The sequence below is a fragment of the Colletotrichum phormii genome (genome assembly GCF_030913505.1).
Source record: "Colletotrichum phormii strain CBS 102054 chromosome Unknown BDP81scaffold_25, whole genome shotgun sequence".
In the NCBI taxonomy this organism is placed as follows: domain Eukaryota; kingdom Fungi; phylum Ascomycota; class Sordariomycetes; order Glomerellales; family Glomerellaceae; genus Colletotrichum; species Colletotrichum phormii.
In genome coordinates, this window is record NW_026851467.1 from 457,601 (window position 1) to 480,504 (window position 22,904).

Consider the following 22,904-nt stretch of genomic DNA (forward strand, 5'->3'; position numbering starts at 1 on the left):
GCTCGGTAGCTTGGCACATGTCGACCAGCATTGGCGCCTGTAGCTCATCGTGCTCGTCAGATGACCGTTGTTGGACACATGTAGTAGATGTACGGATTGAGAATGAGTTCATACTGCTGACTTCGGACACTTCGTCTGCGCATGATGAAGTAGTTGGTCTACACTCCATATTGTTTGTTATGTGCCAGTGAGTAACAAGGAAACCCGCAGCCCAGAGTAGCTGGTGGTTTGACACAAGGGAACTCGGGAGAGAAGTGTCATTTTATCCTGGCTGGAATCATCGATTGAGCGAGACTCTCTAGTGACATCATGTCACGCTGTCTGGCATAAATACGCCCCTAACACGCCTGTGTAACCCGCCTCGCTACACAGCCGCAATGGCTGGCATACTTTAACTGCAATGTAACCCGGGTTGTCATACTGCCTTTTGTATCTACTTGAGGTCTACTACCCGGGAAGTACTTGCTAGCTTTCCGATGTAGATGAGATCCCGGCTCAAATACGTGCCTTACCAATAATAGCAACGTGATCACATTACGACGCACCTGAACCAATGGTGGCACTTGAGTGATTACGGCTGCTTATGGTCGTGATTACTTTGACGGTCGCGATCGCTTCCGCTGCCGTAATTAACGGCAGGGCACTTGTGATTGACAGTCTATCGTAGCGCAGGAGAGGTCGGAGACTTAGGACCGGTATATCTAAAGTAACCTTTAGTTGAATTCCTGCGATAACTAGGTGCCTACCGGATAGCCAACACGTATATCTTAGATAGTAAAACTCACCTGTTTGAGGACGTTAACTGGCGTCAACATGGATGAGCTCTCCAGTCACCCTGGCCATCAACATTGAATTCTTTGATGCCAATTCAGTCAAGGTATCACCTTCAATATTCAGTTAAAACGGCTGATAAATGTGTCATGTTCGTTCTCCAAAGCGTAAGGCTCCTCATCTGACACGTGTACCTCTGTGCCCGTGTGACACCCACCCCCGGTTCTGAACAAATGACAGAGTGATGCGACACCAACCGTTCAACCGAAAGACTGAATCAGTGAAGTCCATCACCAATAGCACCATAATTCTCTCGTATCACTCGGGGAAACTATTTTGACACAGAACGAAGCTTCATCCTCCACAAACTCTGGCTTATCGATCCCATTCCAGATTTCTCCCAAGGCAGTGTAGACGAAGTCCTTCGCTTCGTCTGTGACATGAATGGTGAAGCTCTCGAGATTCTCAAAGTCACCTTTCTGAACGGCGTCGGCAAGCCATTCGATGTCCTGAAGTTTCGAGTGATGATGGTCCAGGAAAGTTAGGCTTCGGAGCGATCGAGGGAGTGTTTTGATGAATGCATTTGGGCCTGAGCCGTTCTGGTCATTCCTGGCAAAGTCCGCTGGATCCACCGAAAGGTACTCAAGTCTTTTGAACATCCCGAAAGTATCGAACCATCCGTCCTCCTCCATTCCACTTTCCAGGTGGAATCGAACGTAAATGTAAATCAGAGTATCTGAATGTTGCGCTAGCGCCCGTCGGACCTTTATTGGGGAAATGTTCAGTTCATCCGAGAACCAGGAAGAACGCACACAGTAGTCAAAAGAATGAAGACCAGGCGGAATCTCGAGATTCCCTTGCTGATTTGAAGAAACATTCTCCACGAGAGGTGCTTCCCAAAGAGTCAGGTGCTTGAGCTTTTTGAAAGCGTTGAATGCCTCTGCCGGGACGCTTTCAAATCTGAACCCTTCAAAATTCTCAAGGTTGGGTGCCAGACAAGCGAGCAAGTGGAAATGTGAGAGATCCATAGTCGTACTTATGTGGGCGTCCAAACGAAGGAAAATCAAATTTTGAAGCAAAGCCTCCGGTGTCTCGGATGGTGAGACCAAAAGAGCTGGCAAGACCGACCAAGCATTGTCCATCTGGTCGAATTCTTCATAGCCGTCTTCCAAGTCTGGGCCATATGTCCCAGAGATTATCACTTGAGATACGCCTTGAAGCTGATGGAAGAGTAGCGAAGATAGTACCGTATCGTACAAGCGAGAACTGTTTGTACATTCTTCCAGTGCGGTGCTGAGGCTTGGCAGGCCGATGGTTCGAGCGAAATGGCCGAGGTTGCGGATATCGTTCATGGTCCGTTTTAGGCGGCAAGAATAGGCCTTTTCGAAGTGTATATGGACTTGGTCCACTCTGGAGCGGAGGTCCTCACGATGGTGCAGAACTTTGATCAAGGACAAAATGCTGACGCCGACTGGATCCCGGACAGCGAGGTAAATCTTTCGATGTAGGAGAGGCTGGGCTGCTGACTGAAATGACTTTGATACTCTGAATAGGATTGCGAGCGTGTTCTGGTCGGCTATCCAGTCTTTGTTTGCGCCAATTGAGGTGTCATCCTGGAAGCATGCGGCAATTTCGCCCAGCATTTCGGGAGGAAGACTCGACATCGACGCCATAATGGCCGAGTGGCAGGACGCGATGATCGCACGGCAGGGAGGATTTGGAGGAACAAGGTGAAAGGCTGATTTGGTGCTATAGGCTCGTTAGTCTTGGATCACTTTCTGGAAAACATGGGTATTGACTATAGTACCTTTAGTTGACCGAGAGTAGGTAACCTGAGGGCGGTGGAAGACGCTTGGCGTTCTCTGACCTTTGCGACTCGCGAGACAATGCGATGTCGGCGAGAGAATGGTTTTCTCTGCGAGAAGCTGTCAGTGAAGTATTGGAAAAAGATGATGATGATGGTGCGAGAAAGAATTTTCCTCTTCTAAAAATTGAGTAGAAGGGGATGAAGGAAGGGGCTTGGCAACAGCCCATAGGCGGAAGGGGCGAGGGAGGTGCCTTCCTCCACTGGAAACTCGACATACGCACCTTCCTCAAGCTCATCCCCCGAGGGCAGGAAGGAACGAGCTGGTCTCTCATGTAATGTAGAAATAGATTCCGTTAGGAATTTGAACTTGTTTTAGCTTGGTAGAATTCACTTCTGCGTGCATTGCAGTAGACATTTGGTACAGCACCCTGTTTTCTTATCATTAAAAGGGCTGGCGAATCTTGATTAATTTCGTACCTGTGGAGGATGGTAGACGTAACGGAATGGTTTCATATGACACAATGCTTCTTGAAAATTCTGACATCTCGTCCGCCTTACTATAAGACTTCATTGAATCGACATGAAATTAATCAAAAGATCAGTCAGAAGCCAAAGATGACCCCGATTCACGTCTGGTTTCTTGGTCAGATCTCATCTTGGTAGGCTACTTAGAGTGAGCATTCAATACGCACTCACATTTGTTTCAGACTACAGAACCTAAGTAACAATTTAAAGACAAATCAGATCGTTCCAAACCTCACTTGCTGCATCACATAGGCCGGTATCTGGTGTTGAGATTCCAGCCACGTTGAAGCAGTGAAACAATGTACTGACTACCTTGATGAAGACGGTTCTTGACCCTCTGCGCAAACTCCCAGTGAAGCTTCTTGACACGGCATTTACCTCGTACTCTACCTTGCTGCTTCTGGGAAGGTCGGTTCTTCTGTCTGTACAAGTAAGCATTTTTCTTCTTCCTTCGTTGGTAGAGCGTCTGCCGCAACAGTTGGCATAGCTCAGTACCGGGGGTGAGCAACCTGGCGAGAAAGTCTCTATCCATGATAGCCTTGGGTCTAGACAAGCGCTTATGGATTTTGGCTTGCTCAAGATGCAATTTGACGATGTAGTCATCATTCTCGAAGCCCCAGCCGGTCTTGGATACGTTTGGGGTTCTGGGAGGAGTTGTTAGTTCACCCGAGCGACGCTGGAAGGTGCGCACTTGGTCTAGGCCATTGAAGCGGACGCGCTTCTTCTCGACTCGGAAGGATGAACCCTTGGAGTTCTTGAGGCAGCTTTGGTAAGTTGGTGTTGATTGCGACATGATGGATGAGATGCACTGAGGGATATGGACTTGAGGCTTAGACACTCGGGCACTCGGCCTTATATAGCCCTAGACAGGCTGAAGCATATGGTCTCAAACTGAAGGACTATAGAAGTCGACCTCAGGACAGTCATGTAGATACATGACACATTGATAATGTGGTCGACCTCAAACAAAGGTCGAAGATACTGCGTACTGTTCACACGAACTGTGAATAAAACCCTTGCCATGCCTTTGAAGTCTGGCTTTATCTCCGTCTGAGACCCAGAAGCAGACCCCATCACCAAACCGTCTACAATCACTCTGGGCCAATAATACAAGAATGCAGACACAATAAGATGCGTAAGAGGCCTGTTTGGGATCATGGAACTAGAGGCTTGATGAAGTTGGCCAGCCGTGTTGAACAACGGAAATGCGGGGTGATTATTTCGGCGCCGAGCTGCCTGTCTAAGCTCAATAGACGGCATCCGGTGAGCAGGAGCTCCGACCGACGTCATTCTCATGCTCTCATATCCATCGTGTCGTGAGTTCTCAGCCTCATTACTATGTATCGCTCTTTTACATAGACGGTGCTGTATCTCTTGAGTTTCGCTGCTATCGCCAGGCTTGAGATGCCTCGCGAATGTCGATCCTGCAGCAGTTCAATCCTCCCCAGTCTGGTCCGGAGCGATTTACCCCGCTACCCCGCCATCCGGCCATTCAGGCCCTGGTACCACTACACTGCGAGCGGCAATCTTTCACTTTCAACTCAAAGGCTCTCATTCCAGCTCAGCTCATCAACCATGGCTTTCATTCGCCCGTACGAGGCATCTGATTTTGATGCGACGGGTCATATCGTGCGTCTCGAATGTTCTTATCGAAGCTTATCTTTGTCCTGCAGCGACTGACAATGAACCCAGTGCCGCGCCACGCTACCCCCCTCCCTGGAGCGCTCCGAAGCAGCGACCAGAACCGCGCCTTATCTATGGACACATCAATACACTCACCTCTCACCCGAGACATGCCACATCCTTGACGACGGCGAGGGAAACTGCGTCGGCTACTGCATCGGCTGCCCCAACGTGAACGACTTTGCGACTGCGTACCCGCGGTACATCAAGGAGGTCCTTGAGACCTCCAAGGAGCTGGACGGGAGGAAGCCCAAGAGTCTCGAGACGAAAGAGCCATGGAACTTCCCAGACACGGGCGAGGTGAATGAGGAGGCTCTTTTGCAGCAGGCTTTCAACCCGACATGGCTTGTGCTTGATGATGAGAGGAAGGAGCTTTGGGGCAACTGGAAGGCTACGATGCATATTGACCTGCTGGAGCCGTGGCAGGGTAAAGGCTGGGGAAGGAAGCTGATTGACAAGTTCGTCGAGAGTCTGAAAGAGGCCGACCAGCGCTATGGCGGCTCGAGCGGGAATAGGCTATATGGCGAGGGCGTGCATATCGGCGTTGGTGGCGAGAACGACAAGGTGGTGCCCTTCTACGAGAAGCTGGGATTCCGGGTGTATCCTACGGAAGAGAAGGGGTCAATTTGGATGGTGAAGGACGTTGAGTAGATTCCCTTCCACTCATTTCCTCTTTCTAACATCAAGTTCAATTCAATGTTACCGTGACTAGCAATACCAATCTCTGTTCATCGAGAAACCCCCACTTTAGGCGAAGTTGAGTCTCCAGACGTCCCCGAGTCTCGAGTTATCCTCAGCAAGGCCTCCATGAACAACCACACTCTGCTTGATTCCATCAACCACCACATCCGCATCAAACCATCCCCTCGGCGGCGGCGCATCTCTCTCGAAGAATACCTTCTCCCACTTCCCACCGTCAACGTCGAAAGCCCACAAGTCTGAGAGCATCTTCCCAGCACCAGCATGGCCTAGCGAACTAGGATCATGCTCACCGAAGAGCGTCACAAGATGCGGCTTGCCGTCGACTTCAACCGCCACGAGCGCAGACACACTTCGTGCCTCGGGACCCTGGACACCGTCTGGCTTGTACGAAATTGTAGACCACGCAGCGGAAGCAGGGTCATAGACGTCGAGAGCACCGCCTTGCTCCGAAGTGCCATCGAAGCCGTTCATACGGTACAGCTTGCCCCCAGAAAAGGCGATAGACGCGCCGCCGCGTGCTGGGGGAGGAGCTGCTGCGAGCTCTTTCCACGTCTTTGACTCGATGTCGAAGGACGACAAGTCGGAGAGGCGGCCCTTCTCTGGGCATCCTGCGTGGACGTAGATGGTCTTGTTGCCGTCTGAGGCGGTGCAGTGGTAGCTACGACCAGCTGGGTGTGGTGCGCTTGCGTCGGTCGGCTTGAGGAGATCCCAGCGAGTTTGGGTCGGGGTGTATCGCCAGACGCCACCAGTTTCCTCAACAGGTTCCATGGCTATACCGCCGCGGCCGGAGAAGAGGTAGAAGGCATCTTTCAGCGCCGTGCTGGGCGCTCCGACTCTCGGAGTTGGGGCTTCGGTGTCGATTGAGATGGTCTTGGCGGAGGTCCGTCAGTGGTGAGAATTGGGTACGGATAGGTTTGCGAGTGTACCTTTCTCGGAATGGAGCTCGACAAAATCGAGTTGATTGTCTACAGGCTTTCGTGGGAGGAGCTCACCGCCAAAGACGTAAGCTTGGTTACCGACCACCGATACTGCCTGTGAAGAACGCCTGAGGCGGTCGTTAGATGCGAGTCGAGCCCAAGTAGCGCGAAGTTTGGCCATTTTTGCGGAATGTTAGTTAGATATGCAAAGGATGATTCAGACAATCGGCGAATGCGCGAAGCATCCAAGACGAGTTCTTCGCAGGAAGCCGCCATACTTATAGCTGGATACCCTAGTCTTGAGATCCGTCATGTCTCGATCTGATAAGGAGCCTCACCCAATGCTCCTGCCCAACCAAGCGCTCCACCACGCAATCTGACCAACGATGTCAAGCATCGCCATATTTCTGGATCACTTAGAACGTGTGTGTCACTGAAGATGTCGGAGGCACAGTGGTTCGGCAGACAAGGGTGTAATCTGCTCATGCCGGAGCCAATTTGTCCTCCGTGACTTATGTCATCGGAGCTTGTCTGGTTGTTTCTCCTCCGCTTAGTCACGGCCATACGCCCAATGACAGAATTCGGAATTGTACCGTTGCGCCATATACAAAAGAGAGATCCCTCTACTGCATTTAGGTAGTTGTGGGTACATATAGTTTCCGTCACCCAACCTCACCCCGTTTCCTATGGGGAACCACCCTCTGCACGCACAACACGGAGAAGGAGAGGCTCCGTGTTCTTAACGCCGAAATCGGATCAAACAACAGCTTTCAGACTTGATATACGACTGAAGATCGGTATTATTAGGCGTACGTGTTATTGTCGCCTTGATGTTGACCAGATGGTACTGTTCAGCCAATTTTCTTCTACCTTAGAGGAGTTTACCGCTGATGCGTGAATCTGTATTAAGAAGATGAGGACCACTTGAGAAAAATAAAAAGAGTTCAATCCCCCGGTGCTGAACTGGGGGCTACATCTCTTGGTGCTCATGCTGGGAGACTTTTAGTGCTCATGCCGGGATTCGAACTTGGGTACTCGTATGCGCTGAGCCTGTCGTCGAGTAGGCTGGTTGGCGTGAATAATTGGTGACCATTAACCATTCCACCACCACGCCACAGTTTGACCTGACCCCTGACCTAGAGGGCGCCTGCTGTGCTGGTGACAGGAATGGAGATGAGGGGGGGTATATACCCTTCTCGTTTATTCGGATGAGGATATTAATGAGTCACGTGCGGAAGGCACGACCAAGACCACGCTCCTTCCAAAGTCTAAGTCATACCCAGATGGCGCTCTCCCTTGTGTAAGTACAACAATTCATGAACATTATCTTTGAGCAGGAGCGCTTCCCGTTCAACGAGGGGTTCAAGACATCGGCCACCAAGGTTACGGGGGATCAAGTCGATGCCTTGGGTGCGGCGATCATGAAGGCCACTGCATGAAGGAACCGATATGAGGGTGATATGGGAAAGACGCATCTTACATCCTCCTTAGGTGCATGTCTATATGTGCACTCAAGTCCTGAAGTCGCTCTTTTATCATGAAGAGATGCAACTGGAAATGACATCAATCCAAACAAATCAAAAATAATAAGCCTGTTGTCGTGGCATAGTCTAGGCATTAAACGCACCACGAGCAAACGAGTATTTAGACAGTGCTGGTTTTGTGAGAGCAGTGTCACCCATGTCTCATTGCGATAGACTGAAACGAGTGTTTATCCTCTCAATTATCGTCCGGCGACCCCCCTAGAAAGACAGACACAATGAGCCGACAGAATTTGACTTGAATAAACTCAGTTCATACCTATCTATAGTCTGCTAATTAGTTGAATAATTACGCCTTAAATGAGTTTCGTTTATACGTGCTCAGTCCACGGGCTCCGGGTGTGCGACTATGTTCTAAGAAGGAAGGAAAACAAGAAGAAATCCTATCAAGCCATACAGATAGCATTATTCACAACTCCATTCAGACTCAAATTCCGCTTCGTGTGAGGAGCAAACCCAGATACCAACCCAGTAACTGAGTCTCTGCTTACACCTCCGCCCATGGCAACCCCCTTCTTGCTGACCCCAATCTTTCTGAGGCTTCTGACAACCTTTCTGTAGTTGCCAAAGAATTGATGGGCCCTCGAGTCCTGCCCTGTGACTATTCCATGACCAAGAGTCACGCCCCATGTACCTGCGACGTTGATCGCATGAGCCTTCGAGTCTCGGTCTGGCTGAAGCAGAACCGAGTAGATGCAGCCGGTGTACCTCACAGGCCGATCCGCAACATTGGCCGGGAAGGTCCACGTCTTGCCACCATTGAGAGACAGGGGATGCCAGGGTGTGACGACGAGCTCGCCAACACGGCACATAATCTCCCTCTGCACAGGCGTCTTCAGAATAGCGACGATCCTGCGCGGACCAGAAGGCGTCTGCACCTCTACGCCCCTACGGAGAGCTTTCATAGGAACGCTGCGGTTCGAAGCGAGACGTACAGGCGTCGAGGCGATGAAGCATACGCCGGAGGAGCTGTTGTAGTGGCTCATGTGCACTCGCCCGCGGTGGGTAGCGGTGTGCTGGTTGGAGGGTTTGGGCGGAGGAATGCTGTCAAACGCGTGATCCAACCTGTTCCTGCACGCGATGAAGAGAGGACTGTCGTCACCGTACCGTAGCGGCCCAGGGTCTTTGAAGGTGTTGCAGATTTGGCGGGTGTGCGCGTTCAAGTATGAGGGTATGTAGTGGACGCCCCATTTTCTGTAGTATTCCCCGTTCGTCAAGGCCAGAGAGACTTGGCCCTTTGGCTGAGCGCCCTCGAGATCCTCGTTGAGGGACTTATTGTTCGGGTCGGATGGAAAACGCTTTGCTGGTAGGTCTTTGATGAGGGCCTTTAGCTCCTGGATCTTCTCGGGTGAGATACGGGACAAGGCCTTATGCTCGCCGTCGGGAGCAATGGGGATGATGGTCGAGAGGAAGGAACAGATCTTAGAGCGAGAGAGGTGGTAGGCGAGCTCAGATTCGGGAAGAGTTGTCGGGACCAGGAGCGATTGTGAGGTGCTTTGTTCGTAAATGCTGCTTACCATGCGAGAGTACTGGATCGAGGCCTTGACAACCGCATCCTCCGAGGTGAGCTTCGCGGGTGCATTTACCCGGAGGTAGATGTCCCTTGACTGGCCGTATTGCAGATTTCCGAGTGAGATGGAGAGCTCATGCCGATCTGGTATAACCTTCTTCACGTCACCTTCAAGGATCTCTACTTCTTGCTTATTAACAGACTCGCCCATCGCCTCTTCAATGCTAAGCAAGGGAGAATAGGTAAGGCGCAACGTGGCATTAATGGCGTATGTTGATTGTAAGTTAGCGACAGCATGAACAAAGACGGTTCCCTGATTACAATCTTAGTTATTGCAACAAGAAAACGGACACGCATAAACTTACAATCATGCCGGAATCGTGAATGAAGGCATAGTTCCCACCACCTTCCTCGGCGATCGACTTCAAAAGACCAGATCTCAAGTTGTATCCGAAGCCGAATGTGTGAATCGAGGCTGGTAGCCGCCCATCTTTGAGCCTCTTAACTTCTTCACGCATCTTTGGCACGTATCCCTGGGCAGGGCACCTTCGTAAGGATTAGCTCCAGAGACTCTCAACACAAGCACGTAGACAAGGCTCACATCAAGTTTGGCTGTCCATCCGTCAGTACCATCATAGCCGGAACACGTCCCGTCTTCCCGCCTGATCCCCGGCCGAACAGCTTGATAGCTTCCATCAAGCCTTGCCATAAGTTGGTTGCATCCGTGGGTACCATCTTCTTGATGTTTTTCTTGGCAAGACCCTTGTTCTTCTTGTTCATCGGGATCAACTCCTGAACCACCTTCACCTGGGATGCAAAGGTGACGATACCGAGCCTGTCACCCTCATCCAGGGTCTCTACAATGGTGAGGGCAGCGTGTCTGACCAAGTCCAATACCGACAGCCCATAGTTCTCTGCTACCTCACCAGGGTTGGCTGGAATCGGGGCGTTGGCGCCCATGCTGCCCGAGACGTCGATGACGAGGACAATGTCGCAGGGGACGTGGACTGTTGGCTTCTCGGGTTGTTTAGGCGGAGTGATCTTCGCGATGAGGCCGTCCCGCTCGGCGAACGGGTGGAGAGACAACGCAACGTCGTCTGAAGTATCGTACTCCGTCATCGTGGCCGTTGGAGTATCACACCTGGACGACTCTGCCTCGACGTCTGCGTACTTGGGATCTTCGAAGGAAGATTCTGACTTAGTGTCTTCGTCTTTGACCATGGCATCGTCGGTGCTCTGAGAGCCACTTCGGAGGGGGTGCTTGATGACCTAAGAGATGTCGTAAGCTGTTGGGTTCTTGGGAACTCGAACGGATGAGACAACCATTGTGAAATAGTATTAGACTTGTTGATAGTTGTGTTTCAAGTTCAAGCGTGACAATCACGAGATCGATCTGAGATGCGAGTTTGAATGCAGGTCTTGAGAGGTGCACATTCTACAAGGTGAGACTTACCCTGAGGTTGCCTGCTTTAATACAGAATCGGCCTCGTCGCCGGATGACTGGAACAAATCCTTTGTGGGATACCCGTACATGCGGTGGGACGTAGGCTGACACCTAACAATGGATTCGGCCTCACTCGGAGGCCAATTCAACGGTCTCTCTCTTGAGCACATGCTAATTATCCAATGATAGCTTACACCAGCTCTCCTAAATCGCTCCACGGGTTTTCAGATGAATGCTACTTAGCTGCTTCTGCCTAAAGGCTAAGTGGGATTATGCTTCTGTAAAAAGGGCCAACGTGACGGTATACCAAAAAGCTTTGGGTGTGGAAGGACAGTGTTCACGTAATAGCTCGAACAAAGAGGCTGTTCTCGTTCGGGCTTTGGGTGGGTCTCCGAAGCCTGGCCGAGCCGGCCATTCGGTGCCGGGCTCTCGGACGAGGGCCGTGGGGCTGGCATATCGCAAGGCATTCTGATTGTGCTCAGTCTTTGGGGAACGGTGTTTGTCGCGGTAATTTGCTATGTGGCGGTGTGGTATGCTTCGCCTCGGTGAACTTGCTCAAAGACCTCGGCCATTTCTCCCCACCAGAAGGCTTCTAGGTGGACCAACCTACGAGAGACGCATAAAGAGCATCCTCCTTCTCTATCCGACGGACATATAATGCACCGGATGCACCAAAGTTCTGGCTTCATCCTGGACTCTGCCTCTTCCTGTGCCATATCTCCAATTTCATTCCCGAGATCTGAAATATTCTGCCTAGCCTATTCCAGTTGCCCGTAGACGTAGGCTGAAGTGCTGACAGGCGAGTGACTCAGACGCCGCTGGTGTCAGACGCACACGGCCAACGCAAGGCCCTTTCAGGCTTCAGCTTACCCTCATCGTCTCAAGTCGATCTAGATCACAGACGGTGGAAAGGTCATTCAAACTCTCTGCAGGAAGTCAAAAGTAGAAAATGGTGGTGAGATCTCTTCCCTCAGGGAACCTTGGCCTGCTCAGAAACTCTGGCATTTTCGAACGCTGTGACACAGCGTCCCTTTGCCACATGAGGGGCCCCCAGTCTCCCGTCCATCTTTTGCTAGGATGTCCATTATGCCTCGCAGCAACGGAGGATGATTCGCTCCATCTGCCTTCCGCTAGCACAGGCTGCGCCGCACAGCAGCTAGATCCAGCAGAGCGTCTTTGGTGTGTTGCATTGAGAAACCCCAAGTCCAAGACGGGGATGGCCGCTGTTCTGAGGGCAACTCTGTCCCCACAGGGGTCCCTGTCACGCCGTTTTTAGAGTTTCACGTGCGTTCAACTTTTAGCAGAAACATTTGCGTCATAGCTAAACTTGGGGTCTGGAGAAAGGGGGAAATTTAACTAGGTAGGTATGTAGAAAGACGAGAGTTGAGCCGGTATACCGAGTTCTGGGCGCCGCTTGGTCACTGACGGCGATGGTTCACCTTCTGCTTGAGGGGCCTGAAGTTAGTGCCGGCTGATGGCTCGGAACTGTCGCTTCGTTGCCTGCCAGGGCACACTCAAGGCACATACCAACGACCACCGCGGCTTTGCAACCTCGTGCGTGTAGTCTTCAGTCACTTCTTCCGACGCAAAGTCGCATAGACATAAAAGGGGTATGCCGTGATGATGGGATAGAGGACGAGAACATAGAGACTGTAGTATGCAGTTGAGACACTCGCGCTACCCACCCACGTCTGGAAGCGCTTTGGCATCGTCATCAGGCTGTGCTACGACACTCCACGCCTGGTGCCAAGAAGTCCCTTGACCAAGAATGAACTCAAACATACGAGAGAAGGATAAAACTCCGACTTGTGCACGTGTGCAGTCAATACATTCAACTCATTCGGTCATGGGGAGGAAGACAAGCACGAAAACAGACCGCCGTTGAGAGAAGGAAAATATCGGCGCAATACAACGCAATGACAACCGAGTGTCTTTCATTCGCTTGGCACCCGCCAAACCTTTGAGGGGGTTGGGTCTCGAATAGCCGCGAGAATGCCTCATTTTCATGCTTGCACGGGGTTAGGTCGTTTGACGACGGAGGAGTAGATCTGAGAAAAGGCCCCGTTTGACGGACATCGCCGGATGTCTCCTCGCCAGCGTGTTGTCGAGCTTGAGTCGTGGGCTGTCTGTCAGTCGATTCATCTCCACGTTCTTATTTCGGTGTGAGCCGGAGACCGCATTGAAATGCCCCATTCCCTTTGTCCTTATTTTTGGTCATCTTCATATTGAGAGGAGCCCTATTTTTGTGGACTCATTTGCCGCTCTGTCGAAGAAGTTTTTGGTGTTTTTCGCCCGTCTTATTCTTCCCCCGGATTGACTGTTAGTTAGGTGTCCTTATGGTATCGATACATACACCCTCCCTTCTACTGTGTCATGCAGTGTGGCGTTTGCTTGTTAGAAACCTTCGCCAAAAGTCACCGCCCGCTTCTGAAGGCTGAAGCAGAGCTACCCCAGATCATCGAGGAACCTTGCCGTCCGTGGTTCAGTGGCGCGGGAACTGATGCGACTGCTTGGCCTCCCAGAGGCTGCCATTCTTGCCCCAGGTTTTCCACTTTCACTCCCCCCCCCCAAAGCGTCAAGTCTGACCGTTTCGCGTCGAGAGATCTCACTTGAGTCGATCTCGCTCATCTTGCGGGGTAGCTGAGAGACATGCCGTCAGGGCCCTCAGGGGGCGGGAAGACGGTTGGGCGAGAGTTGATCGTTTCGTTGGCATACCAAGATCAACACCTTTTGTGTTCATCTTTGGAGCTCGAGCTCGGGCGGAATGAGAGCTGGATGGTCAGGCAGTTGGATCGTCAGAGTGACTGACAAGCTCAAGCCTCCGGTCGAGGAGTCAGAACCTCCCACATTATCCTCTGGATTCCCATCGCCGGCATTCAACCCGAGTAGCCCGGCGGCTGTTGGCTGCATCGTGGTGTCCCCCCTCCTTTTCGGATAGCATCCCCCCCAACTTCCCCCTCCATCTTCCATGTCTTCTCTCCACATTGTAATCGCGGGCCTTTCATTAGCTCGGTTTCCATTTCCATTTCCCCAGCATTCGCATAATTATCGTCGTCATCCAATGAACGGGAAGCCCACGATGTCTTGGTCCAACCCACTGCCAGGTGTGTGTGTTACCCCCCTTGCCCCGGGACCGGACTACAGATAGTGTACCCTTGGCCGCGTCGAGCTGCCTGCAGGTCTTCGTGCAGCGAAGCGCAACTTGCAGCGCAAGCGACGTGGGGGGATTGTGTACCCGGAGACGCGCTACAAGAAAGCTTGTGAGACGAACTGCAGAGTACTTTACTCACTACTTTCATCTCCCGCGCCTCATGCACGCAGATGACAAAATGGGTGAGGGTGAATGCTTCAAGTCCCCCCCCCCCCCCCTCCATCTATACAGTAGAGGTCGGATTCTTCGGAGCTAGGCCTGCTAGCTGGCAGCTGTCTGGAGCTTCCGGAAGCTGCGCTGTCTTGTTGAATGCCCTAAGCTCCAAGTTTTGTTACCGGGTATAACTCCGTCGGGCGTCGTGCCACGCCTCACTTGTGCATCTCTAGCAGAGATGGCTGCCTTTTCAGATAGGTAGCGAGGAGAGATGGATGAATGGAAAGCCGACAAGAGAGTTCGCTAGAATGAAGGCGCGTCAAGGTGTGTGCCATCCCACAACCTAGGACAGACAATTTCATCTGTGCATCTCCAAGCGCTGCGTTTCACCCGCCGAACCCCGGAGCCTGCCGATGGGGGAGAAAGGGTAAGGGCTGGGGGAGCTGGTTCTTGGCGGTAGAAAGTATAAGCTGAATGGGAGCAAACGTGTGGTTGTTATCCGAAAAGTGTTACTCGATGGCTGAGGGTAAGAGAATCACAGGAATTCCGCCGAAGTCGCATTCTCCCCCTTCGCCGCTTCGCCCAACTCTGTTCTCTCTTGGCGCTCTGGCGCACGTTCCTTACACCTACGTCAGGCCTTCTCACCAGTGCTACGATGTGTGCGGTCTCCTCGGGTTGTCATTCGCCCGCGAGAAGAAGATGAGAGAGTTGAGAGACAAGACAAGCGCAGCACATACCTAGCTAGGGCGGCGGCTGGGGGGTACTACTCACTACATCCTTCTCACCCTTTCGGTGTATGAATGTCTTTCTCGCACTTTTATTGAGTTCTCGAGTTGTAATAAGGCCCTGTCAACGTTTGAACTAAACCCCGCATTCGACTCGATCGGCATGCCGATTTGCTGGGCCCTGGCCGTGTGTCTGCGCGGGCGGCGGGCAACCCATCTCAGGGTCCAGCCAACCATGAACCTGGCATACCTAGCAGACGTCTTTTTCTCTCTTTGACGCTTGCTTGCTCAAACTCTGTCCTACCCTGTCTTGGGTTGTCCGATGTTCCCTTACTTTGCCTTGCCTCTCATCCTCCTCGGCCTACCTTACTATGTACACCCGGCTGAGCCGTGCACACCACCACTTACATACACCTCCGAACCACAACCATTACGGACAGACCAGGGGTCCAAGTCTCCGAAGAGGGTTGGCTGGGTTGAGGTAGAGTTCCGCCGCAAATGAATGAACGTTCGAGGGCTGAAGGTGGGCAAGGTAAATGTCTATAAGTGCGAGCCTTTCCTCCTCCTTCTTCCTCTGGATTCCCTCCCATCTTCCATCAACACCATTCCTCTCGACGACAAAGAAGACAACTCTCTGAAGCAAGCCACATCAGCTCTCAACGTTCACAACCCATCAACAACACCAACCAATTCTCACCCAATCAACCGCCAACATGCCCGTCGCTCCCTCCTGCTGCAAGTGCGGAAGCATGATCGTCATCAGCAACTCGTGCCCGTCCTGCGGCCACCACGAGTGCCGAACCTGCCTCTAAATCAACAATCCTCGAGATGTAACGCCGTTCAAGATGAATTGAAAAGTCTTCCAATACGACGGTGTCTACATTGCACCGAGAGAGGCTCCGAAGCCCAACACCAAAGAAAAGGGGAAAAACTTACACCACACCCCCACATCAACCAGGCTGGCAAATGGCCCCCACATTACCACCCAAGCCGATGAATTCCGAGCTTTCATCCACCAGACACCTCAAGCTTTTTTCACAACCTCGCAGCCTTGAGGCTCCAACGAAAATTTTGCGGCGCTACATCAGCAAACAACCTACACGGCCATCCCGTGTGACTCTACTCCCCTGATGGAACGGTGGCGACAATGAACGGGCTGGCTTCTTTTTGGCGTCTGGATTTATACTTGTTTCCAATGACCAATACCCCCATACCCTTGTTTTGATTGTATCAATATTTTCGCAGCACCGGCGTCGGTGTACGAGAGACGGCGGGCTCCGGAGACGGAATGCTCGGAGGAAAGCATACCAAATTTCTTCACTCGTCTCTATGCACAAGATACCTGTCACTTCTCAGTACAACAAACCAAAACCACTCAAATACAAAAGAATAAAAACATTGAAATTCATATAAAAAGAACCCCATATGGCATACTGTGTAACCCGAGACGATCGTCTCTCGCCATCCTTCGCTCAACAGACCGGTCATGCCTGGGCGAGACGATGCCGGAAAAAGTGGCCCTCGCACAGCGGTGCTAGCGCCGGGTTTTACTCCTCGCAGTTTTTCACCCACACGGAATCACGGACCACAACGGCCCATGGTGGAGGATAAATCGCATGTTGTGGTTGCCGAACCACCACAATTTAACTATCGGCCCATCGTGAAACCCCGTGGCACGTTGCCGCTGCCTGCGTCTAGTCTGGTGCTTGCTGCGAGAGACTGAATGGGGGTGTACGGAGCATGCACGGAGCCGCCCCGTCCGATCGACTTGCATGTGTGCAGGTAAAGTCGACTTGCCGAGGTTTTCTTGAGTCCTACATGGGAAGAGATGGCAATTGTAAAGTAGCCATACTTGCAAGTAGGCACTAATTACTAGTGAGAAATATTCAAGTATCTACAAGCTGATCTCATTGATGCGTGCAGTTAGAGATAGTCAAGTAGGTTCAGAGAACCTCCTTCTGTACCTTAGCTAACGTCGTCCTTGAACCCAAAACAAATCTGCCCTACGCAGCTGATCAAAGACATTGTTTTTATAGTTCAACACTATAGAGTCAGATTTACGAATTGATATTAAAAGCGCCATATGAACAGCGTGATAAGTCTTGCACGTTATCACAGCTTCTGTTAATATACATCTTAGATCTCTTACATTAACGTCCAGTCATAAGCACGGGTGCCTTCAAAAGTACCCAAGACATGTCCAATACCTATATATAGGAGTTCACGTGCCAAGGGCGTTCCGGAAGTGTCTACGAGAGCCGCAACGATTAGCCGGTTCAAGTATCCAGTAATCGTATCTACTATGTGATCTCTATAACCAAATAAGACTTTGACTGGATGGTATACTCGTTTGGGCCACAAAGACGATCTCGATGCACATGTTTTCTTCCAGAATGACAAGGTTGAAAAGAGCGTAGCTTATCAGCTGTACTTGCGGGCTGGCTCTTTTAAAATACCTCGATGAATGCAGTGTGGTTAATTATCTATGAAAGCGTAAAGTACTCAGAGCATATATATACGTTAGGACCGTTCAGCGGGCATCTTATTAGAAATTGTGTTTGCTTCCCTCATTTAGCCATCTCCCTCTCCTACTCTTTCCATGCGAGTCGTATCAGGGCCAGGAAGACCTAAATGAGGAACGCGGCGATGCCGGTAACCACGGAAAGGGCCAATATCATGCCGGGGAACAGGTCAATACCGTTGCTAGTTGGGACCAAACTCGGCTTGCCAGAAGTCGTGGCAGTCGCATTAGCAGCACCAGTAGCGGTAGCAGTAGCGACGGCAGCAACGGTCTGAAGCAAAGAGGGTGTTGCTGTGAATGCCATCATGTCCGTCGCGAAGGAGACGCTCGTGAAAGGCAGGCTTGAAACTGAGGATGCGCCCTGGAAAGCGACTCGCTCAGATGCTGGTGCCGCTGGCTTCAAGGAAGATCTATCAAAGTTTCCAGGGCTCAGATCACTAAGTAGAGTTTAGTCCAACGCACATCTGCTATGATGATTGTAATTCCACTGACCTGTCAATGACGTGGGCGACACCGTTGAACAAAATCGTGTTGGGGAACGTGATTCTTGCGTTGTTAACCCAGGCTGAACCATCGGGCAAGACCGTGAATGTGAGGTTGGTCCCCTGGAGAGATGGAACTGTGACGTTGCCCAAGGACGGCGAGAAGATGACATTGTTGGGAATGATGTGGTAGCGAAGAACCTCCTGAAGCGTCTCCAGGCTGGCAGTCTCAAGAACGGAGCCAATTGACTTGAAGGCCTCATCGGTAGGAACAAAGATGGTGTAGTCGGAGATGTTGAGACCTTGCTCATCAGCACCAGTCTCGCCAAAAGCAAGGTTAAGGTGCGCAGCTTCCAAGGCGGCGTTCATGGCGAGGTAGCCCGCTCGGAAGGTGAAGAGCTGGAACGGGGCACCGAAGGAGAGGACCGTGTCGATTTTGTGGATAGTGATCCCCTCTCCAAGTTTGATGTCCTATTTTCCATGTCAGTACACTGCTTACTTGGAGTTCTAGATCAGGGGGACACGAACAGCCTGAGTGACAGTGGAGATGGTCTGCTCTCCCGACAAGATGCAGACGTCCTTGCCATTCTTCACGAGCCCGTTGTAGGCGCCACCTGTGAAGTTGGAGAAAGGCTGTCTGTAATCGACGTAAGAGCCATCAAGCAAGGTCTGGGCAAAGGTAGGAACGTCGGTGATAACGTTCGACGGATAGACTCCTTTGAAGACATGGTTTGCAAGGAGTGCGCCGATTGCAATGATGTTGTTGCGATACTCGATAGCCTCGCCCTCGGGGATATCCCGGGGCACGTTGGCAAATGCTTGATTCGGAGGGGCCACGATAGTGATGTTGGAAGATGAGGCGAGAGTGTCTGCAAGTCCGGGTACGAGACTGAGGAGTTCAAGCAGCGTGCTGAGGTCGGGCTGAGAGGCGAGGAGCGCAGCAATGTCTCCCTGGGCCATAGAGACACCAGCCATAAGGAAGGCAGGCAAGATTGAAAGACGCATGATGAAGTTATTGGGAATTACTGTATTGTTTGCGACGAGGTATGATTGCCCGGGATTGAAGGTTGAAGTGTGATGAGATGATGGTCAATTGATGTGTTGATGTTGATGCCCCTTCTTTCGAGTCTAAGAGTTCGTCGCATCTTGTCTTATATCGCGACTCAACTTGAAGCTGCGCCGCAAAGGTCTTCGCATAGTTGTAGTATCCTCTACATCCAGCCTCTCGTATAGAAAGTCATGACGCCCTGACGATGTCGATGAATCGAAAGAAGCCCAACTGATCGAGATTTTAATATAAGCAATATTGTGTTGAGCAGTCATTCTCAGGAGCTTTACTGCTCAGACCTACACGACCTTTGCCCGAACCCGGGCAAACCAATAGCGGGAGAGTTACAGAGAGGCGAAACCGACGATGTTGACTGACCGCATATTTAAAAGAGGTTCAGTTTAGCCCGGCTTTGCCCATGATCTTAGCAACAACAGCTATGATGGGGTTACGACAGCAATATAGCACGGGAGCTTCCATATCTGTCCGCTTCGCTACATTATGCACGCCGCCTAAAGTGGCTTAGGCGTGGTTGGGTGTTTGTGTGCTGGCGACCTCTCGGTAGAGTCGGGAACCGGGTCAATTGGATCGCCGGGCCTCTTGAGGGGTACTCATTCTTGAGTGAAGGACTGGGAATATCACTTCACATGGGCTGTTATGAGACCTGAGATTGGGCCACTCACTAGACGAAGCGTTGAGATTCAGATGGGCAAGGTACTAGATGAAGAAGTTGTGATTTGGAAGCAATGTTGAATCGACCTACTCTCACCAAGGCTTCTGACATATGTTCTTCGGCGGCCAAAATGAGACCGCCATGCCATCTGTTGCATGGTTCGTCAGACCCGTTCACAACACCAAGTTTCCTGGCATCGAGCACCTCTACATAGCTATCTAGGGTCTTCCTCGGTTGCATGCACTCCATAGAGAACAATCATACAGTGAAAAACAATGAGGCTTGAAGAGGCTTGATCAGAACAATGCAAAAATGCAGAGAATCAATCTATCAGATAATCAACGACGAGGTCCTCGGGAAGACAAAAAGTCATGCGGGCCCTGGCCAGGATTCGAACCTGGGGCCTCTTCCAAGATGGTGTTTGAATGCTCAATAACCCTAAGGAAGAATCATACCGCTAGACCACCAGGGCTGATGAGGTTGTTGACGATGTTGTGTCAATTCGATGGGTGTTGTGGACAATTTTGCGCATTATGCAGCTGGTTGGTTGATGTGTGGAGTCGCGAAGCCCTCATTTCGGCGAGCTAGTGAAGAATTGCGTAAAAGCAATTGCTGAAACAGCTGCCCCCGCAGAGGGAGAAATTGTGCTTCTTTCACATCGCTTTGCCTGCCTCAAAACCACAGGAAGCTTCACTGGCAGGCCAGTGTTTGGCTTGAAGATGCTTGCAATGGTTGGCAGACTGGTCCCTTTCGGGGCACTATGCCCAGCCAACTTCTTGCTTTTGCCTTGATACCCTCGGGCGAAATTTCCACACTGGTCTTGGGCTTGAGCCCATCTCTTTGGGTGCTCATCAAAAACTTCCCAATACTGATGCCGTTATTTGCCGTCCGTTCAAAGAAGCTCACCAGCTTATACTTGGTTTCAGAGTTGAACCCTTCTTCGTACGAGTTCAGGTATACCAGAGCCATGCCGATTGGCAATGGCGCTGATTGTATTCCGAACGTCCCCGCGGATGGATGGAAGAAGACGTCGACAATGTTGGCGATCTTTGTGCAATAGAGACGGGGGTCCGTTCGCTCGGGCAGCGCCGAAGATGTTGGCCCGATTGCAAGGCGGAGAGTGCTGTATGTGAGGATACAGATCGTCCAGTATAACGTGATGATCGAGGCAACGGCAACGTCACAAGCTGTCGGACTATCCGAGCCCCGAGTCGCGAGTTCTTCAAGTTCTTTCTTTGGGCTCAGATTATCGAGCCACCAGTTGAGCTCTTCGTCAACTCGCCAACACTCTTGGATGAGTGCGCTGCGCCTCAATTCTTTCTCCTCTGGGTCCTTACAGCTATTCATTTGATCCAGGTCTTCAAGAAGTCCAGGGACGTCGACGAACACATCAATCAGGATATCCTTCGGGGTCTTTGGGATAGTCTGCCACGGGATGGTTTTCCAAGCTGGATGGCTTAGCGGGAACCTTCGTCTACGCTTGATGTGAGATATGACCTGCAAGATAAGTACCATTAGTATGACATACACAGATGTTTGTGAGCCCAAATAACAGGATGGGCTTCAACTCACCAGATGAAGCCGCCCTGAAGCGTACAAGTCGTGGCCATGGCCGTCGATATGGCCCTCCGGGGTCCGCTGCATTATCAGGGCTAATTCGCCTAAAGAATGGCCCTCCCAGCTTTCTGCTTGAGAGATGCCATGTCGCTCTCGGTCGTCTGCGCCATAGAGCAGCTTTTGGATAGGAGTTAGTAAGCTGCCGTGGTTCTCTCAGCCGGGGATGACCCGCTCACCTCATAGAAGCCGAGGATTCTTGAAGTCACCATCAAGGCATCTGACTTCCATCTCCTTGGATATCTCAGGGCAACATTCATCTCAGTCAAAGCATTGCAATAGAACTTGAGACCATCGTCTATCATCCACTGCTGCTTGTCGCGACGACCTATTGTACCCAGACTCAGTGCCAGTAAGCTCAGGCGCAAGGCGGCGTCGGTGCGGTAGAGATCTCGCACGGTCATTGCCCAGTCTGCGTTGGAATATCGCATGACAGGACTCCTGGGACTATATAGCGGAGCGTCAGGCATATAGCCATCCCAAAAGAGCTCGAGGATCCGCTCCTCAAAGGCAGACTGAGACATCGAGCGTGTTTGAACCAGCGCAGGTGAGACCGGCATCAAAGTCGTCACCTTGAAGTCTTTGCCTGTTGATAGCTTGGTGACATTGACAAAGATGCGCTTCCTTTCGTAGCCTGCACATTCTAAGCCAGCCTTTAGGCACTGCCCGCATGAAGGTCGTTGCAGGTCGCACTGGGAGCACTTCCGTCAGCAGTGCAACGCGTCGTTGTTATAATGAACGAATAGACCAGCCCATCTTGGCAAACTTACGCCTTTCTTACGCTTCCTGCACGTGTTGCACCCTTTGGAGCGCCCGGGAACTCCAACCATGTCGCTGAATGTGTCAAGGATCTCAGGGAGAGTGGGTTCCCGGCGCGAGATGCTTCTCAAACAGGCAAGGTGACGGCGAGGGATGTGGCCCGTTTATGACCACGGAGGAATTATAAAGTCCTGCTCGGGCCAGCAGTTAAATCGAAAAGTACTGAGTGCGCAGCGGGATCAACCGGTAAGCTTGTATGTAGCCTTCGCCCTACGGTGCGCGCGGACAAATACCAAGATCTTGGGTGTGGGATGCGTCAGACTCCAGATGGCTGAGCAACTATAGGATCAGTCAAAGGGCTGGAGAGAATGATGAGGCTTGCAGAATAATCAAACACACATTCACAACCAGGCTCAATGACGACGACATTCTCTTCCAAGACACGGGGGAAGGATGCGCCGCTGCTTAAACATCTGGGGCGATGGATTCGGCCAAGCTCACTCGTGTTTAACGCCCGCATGCTTACGTGAATCCACTCAAACGGCTGCGGATGCGGAATGAGCCTAACCCCGTTTGGGAATCATTGTGCGTGCTGTGGACTGTGAGATGCTGTTAGAGATCGAGAGATCTTCACAATAGTCAGACCTAGGACCAACTCTCGGCGCCAAGATGGCGTTTGGGCGGTAGAATTCAACTTCGACTCTAAAATGAGCCACGGCAACCCCCGTATGCTAAGCTGTCGCGCATTCTCTTTCCCAAATCGTCCATGCGCCTCTCAGACCTTGCAGAGAAGTGCGTGTCGATCTTGGCATTTGCGACTCCAAAAGTGCGTTAGTATGGTCTCGATAAGAATGGGATCGCGATGGGAAGACAACGGA

At 51.5% G+C, this 22,904-nt stretch overlaps 7 protein-coding genes and 1 non-coding gene across 8 annotated transcripts; 2 read left to right on the forward strand and 6 right to left on the reverse strand.

Annotated features, from left to right (window-relative positions):
• Positions 1-945: 945 nt before the first annotated feature.
• Positions 946-3,896, reverse strand: BDP81DRAFT_501845 (uncharacterized protein; the record flags this gene model as incomplete). Its single annotated transcript, XM_060595544.1, has 6 exons — positions 946-2,520; positions 2,639-2,696; positions 2,860-2,898; positions 3,056-3,135; positions 3,275-3,286; positions 3,409-3,896. 6 exons carry the CDS (start codon positions 3,894-3,896, stop codon positions 1,062-1,064), a joined length of 2,136 nt encoding a protein of 711 aa, XP_060440241.1. The 3' UTR covers positions 946-1,061.
• Positions 3,897-4,678: 782 nt separating this feature from the next.
• Positions 4,679-5,437, forward strand: BDP81DRAFT_330514 (acetyltransferase; the record flags this gene model as incomplete). The annotated part of the gene is made up of 2 exons (XM_060585404.1): positions 4,679-4,732; positions 4,796-5,437. 2 exons carry the CDS (start codon positions 4,679-4,681, stop codon positions 5,435-5,437), a joined length of 696 nt encoding a protein of 231 aa, XP_060440242.1.
• Positions 5,438-5,533: 96 nt separating this feature from the next.
• On the reverse strand, positions 5,534-6,586 carry BDP81DRAFT_330627 (kelch repeat protein; the record flags this gene model as incomplete). The annotated part of the gene is made up of 2 exons (XM_060585423.1): positions 5,534-6,358; positions 6,395-6,586. 2 exons carry the CDS (start codon positions 6,584-6,586, stop codon positions 5,534-5,536), a joined length of 1,017 nt encoding a protein of 338 aa, XP_060440243.1.
• A 1,746-nt stretch (positions 6,587-8,332) lies between these two features.
• BDP81DRAFT_330640 (von Willebrand factor type A domain-containing protein) lies at positions 8,333-10,677 on the reverse strand (the record flags this gene model as incomplete). Its single annotated transcript, XM_060585426.1, has 3 exons — positions 8,333-9,769; positions 9,822-10,002; positions 10,058-10,677. 3 exons carry the CDS (start codon positions 10,675-10,677, stop codon positions 8,333-8,335), a joined length of 2,238 nt encoding a protein of 745 aa, XP_060440244.1.
• A 4,622-nt stretch (positions 10,678-15,299) lies between these two features.
• Positions 15,300-16,171, forward strand: BDP81DRAFT_112875 (uncharacterized protein). The gene has a single exon (XM_060581501.1). The coding sequence runs from the start codon at positions 15,432-15,434 to the stop codon at positions 15,924-15,926; it is 495 nt and encodes a 164-aa protein (XP_060440245.1). The 5' UTR covers positions 15,300-15,431; the 3' UTR covers positions 15,927-16,171.
• Positions 16,172-17,556: 1,385 nt separating this feature from the next.
• On the reverse strand, positions 17,557-18,907 carry BDP81DRAFT_464794 (FAS1 domain-containing protein; the record flags this gene model as incomplete). Its single annotated transcript, XM_060594198.1, has 3 exons — positions 17,557-17,887; positions 17,943-18,403; positions 18,461-18,907. The coding sequence occupies 3 exons, from the start codon at positions 18,905-18,907 to the stop codon at positions 17,557-17,559; spliced, it is 1,239 nt and encodes a 412-aa protein (XP_060440246.1).
• Positions 18,908-20,029: 1,122 nt separating this feature from the next.
• BDP81DRAFT_t313 lies at positions 20,030-20,125 on the reverse strand. Its single transcript has one exon. It is a non-coding gene; the product is annotated as a tRNA-Pro (tRNA).
• A 167-nt stretch (positions 20,126-20,292) lies between these two features.
• Positions 20,293-22,396, reverse strand: BDP81DRAFT_112888 (uncharacterized protein). The gene is made up of 4 exons (XM_060581502.1): positions 22,038-22,396; positions 21,447-21,959; positions 21,226-21,387; positions 20,293-21,150 (listed from the first exon to the last, which is right to left on the reverse strand). Exons 1-4 carry the CDS (start codon positions 22,095-22,097, stop codon positions 20,344-20,346), a joined length of 1,542 nt encoding a protein of 513 aa, XP_060440247.1. The 5' UTR covers positions 22,098-22,396; the 3' UTR covers positions 20,293-20,343.
• Between the last annotated feature and the right edge of the window lie 508 nt (positions 22,397-22,904).